The sequence below is a fragment of the Pinus tabuliformis genome, chromosome 9 (genome assembly GCF_031772625.1).
Source record: "Pinus tabuliformis cultivar Carrire ecotype Pingquan chromosome 9, CPIR1, whole genome shotgun sequence".
In the NCBI taxonomy this organism is placed as follows: Eukaryota; Viridiplantae; Streptophyta; class Pinopsida; order Pinales; family Pinaceae; genus Pinus; species Pinus tabuliformis.
Window position 1 is genome coordinate 1,174,921,856 of NC_142307.1, and position 1,969 is coordinate 1,174,923,824.

General features: G+C 41.0%; 1 protein-coding gene across 1 annotated transcript; it reads left to right on the forward strand.

Annotated features, from left to right (window-relative positions):
• The first annotated feature begins 283 nt into the window (after positions 1 to 283).
• On the forward strand, positions 284 to 1,231 carry LOC149152763 (uncharacterized). Its single transcript, XM_089443597.1, has one exon. It carries the CDS (start codon positions 284 to 286, stop codon positions 1,229 to 1,231), a length of 948 nt encoding a protein of 315 aa, XP_089299723.1.
• Positions 1,232 to 1,969: the final 738 nt, after the last annotated feature.

A 1,969-nucleotide genomic window follows, 5' to 3' on the forward strand; every position in this document is an offset into this window, starting at 1 on the left:
AGAGGTGCCTAAGAACCTTTCCAAAGATTACGCTACCTTTCTATCCCTCTTAAAAGGCAAAGCCCCATTGAACAGCAGAAAATCAGACACTCAGGGATGGGGTCCGATCCGTGGTGTTTCGTAGGGTTATAGGCAGATCTCTCTGCATCCTCATGTTCCTCCTGATCCGAAGCCCTGGCAGGGGATCTGGTCTCAGACAACGATCCCTAAAATCGACTCATTCTGCTGGCTTCTTTGCCATCAGAGAATTTTGACCGACGATAGGCTTCGGAAAAGAGGCTATATGGGGCCCTCCCATTGCTCGCTATGTGGGGAAGACGAAGAAAATGCCTCCCATCTGATGCTTTTCTGTAATTTTGCTGCTGAACTTTGGAAAGAGGCCTTAAGCCCATGGAGCATTGACTTCGCCCCCCTTAATCGCTGCTCAGACCTGTTCTCAAACTGGAAGCTAATGTACCCTGGTGGCACTCCTCAGAATGCTCATATCAAAGAAGCCTGGCTCGCCCTTCCCAAATTAATCTGCTGGCATATATGGCTGGAAAGAAATCAAAGGATATTCAGAGACAAGAAGAGCGATCCCAAGATTACCTGGGTAAAAATTAAAAGCCATCTAAAAGACTGTTTGGGAGATCAGCTAGACGGGGCAGATCTTAGTGAACAAGACGCTGAATGGGGCGCTTCTCTTGATCTCCACTTCATTGATATAGTCAGGCATCCCTCTCCTCTAAAACACTGGCAAATTCGCCTTAAGGCTGTAGAATTCTTTGAGTTTTGCATCAAGAAGGCAAGAAATGCTCTCTTTTTTGATGGGGCAGCAAAAGGCAATCCTGGTATTTCCGGAGTAGGTGGAGTAGTCAAAAGTGCAGAGGGCAGAACTGAATTTAGATACGCCTGGGGAGTGGGCTTCAATACTAGCATTCAAGCTGAAGCTCTGGCTCTTCTCCAGGGGCTCAAGCAGCTCATTTTTCTGGGTATCAAAGATGCAATAGTATTTGGGGATTCCCAGTCTATTATAAAGGCCATTGTGGACAATTCTTCTCCTTCAGATTTAAGGTTATCAAGATTGATGAGCAGAATTAGATCCCTGATAAATTCCTTTCAGAGTCTGGAATTCCTTCATGTTAAGAGAGATAACAACAAAGAAGCTGATGCTGAAGCCAATAAAGCGGTTCTCCTCCCTCTCGGAGTTCTTCTAAGAGACGGAGACGAAGGCTGGGATCCCATCCCTTAACTGTCTGATTAAAATGTTTTACTGTCTTTTATTGGAGCAGTTTGTTTGTATCTGCAAATTAGGAAAGATAGAGAAGATTACTCGTAATATAGTTTGCAAAATTCACAGGCTCACTAGTGGGGAAGCCATTTGGTTCCTGGCCGAGGAGAAATCTGAGCTCTGCCTATCTCTTTGTAACCTGAATTGAGGCACTTCTGCCAAGAATCAATATATCATACTAACCGTTTCTGTCAAAAAAAAAAAACAAATTAATGCAATAAATACTCACCAAAATACAATGAATATTAAAATAAATGTATTCTATTTTACAAGGGCCACGTAAGATATGGTGTTGTGTTATATAGCTTGAGTGGGCCTAATGGTTAAGAGCATGTGTTTCCTCCTAAGAGGTCACAGGTTCAAAACCAGAGGGGGGTAGAGTATGTATGCCTTTCTAGACTTAGCAGTCAAATCCCTGCGCGGAGGTAGGTCCCTTGTCCCACAGATAAGGGGGTCTCATACACCAATTTGGTGTCTGGCTTGGCCGTGACCTTAAAAATGGATATTATTATTATTATTATTACAATATTATATTATTTGAATTAAATATATTTCTTAGCTATCATTTCTTCATATGTTTCTATTGAGTGTTTATTTATTATTATTATTATTTTTATTTACCTATGATTTATGTTATGAAATATTATATTATTTGAATTAAATATATTTCTTAGCTATCATTACTTCATATGTTTCTAT

What these genes read in the sequence shown, in the direction of transcription:
- LOC149152763 (XM_089443597.1), top strand. Translation starts at nt 284, where the DNA reads ATGGGGCCCTCCCATTGCTCGCTATGTGGGGAAGACGAAGAAAATGCC.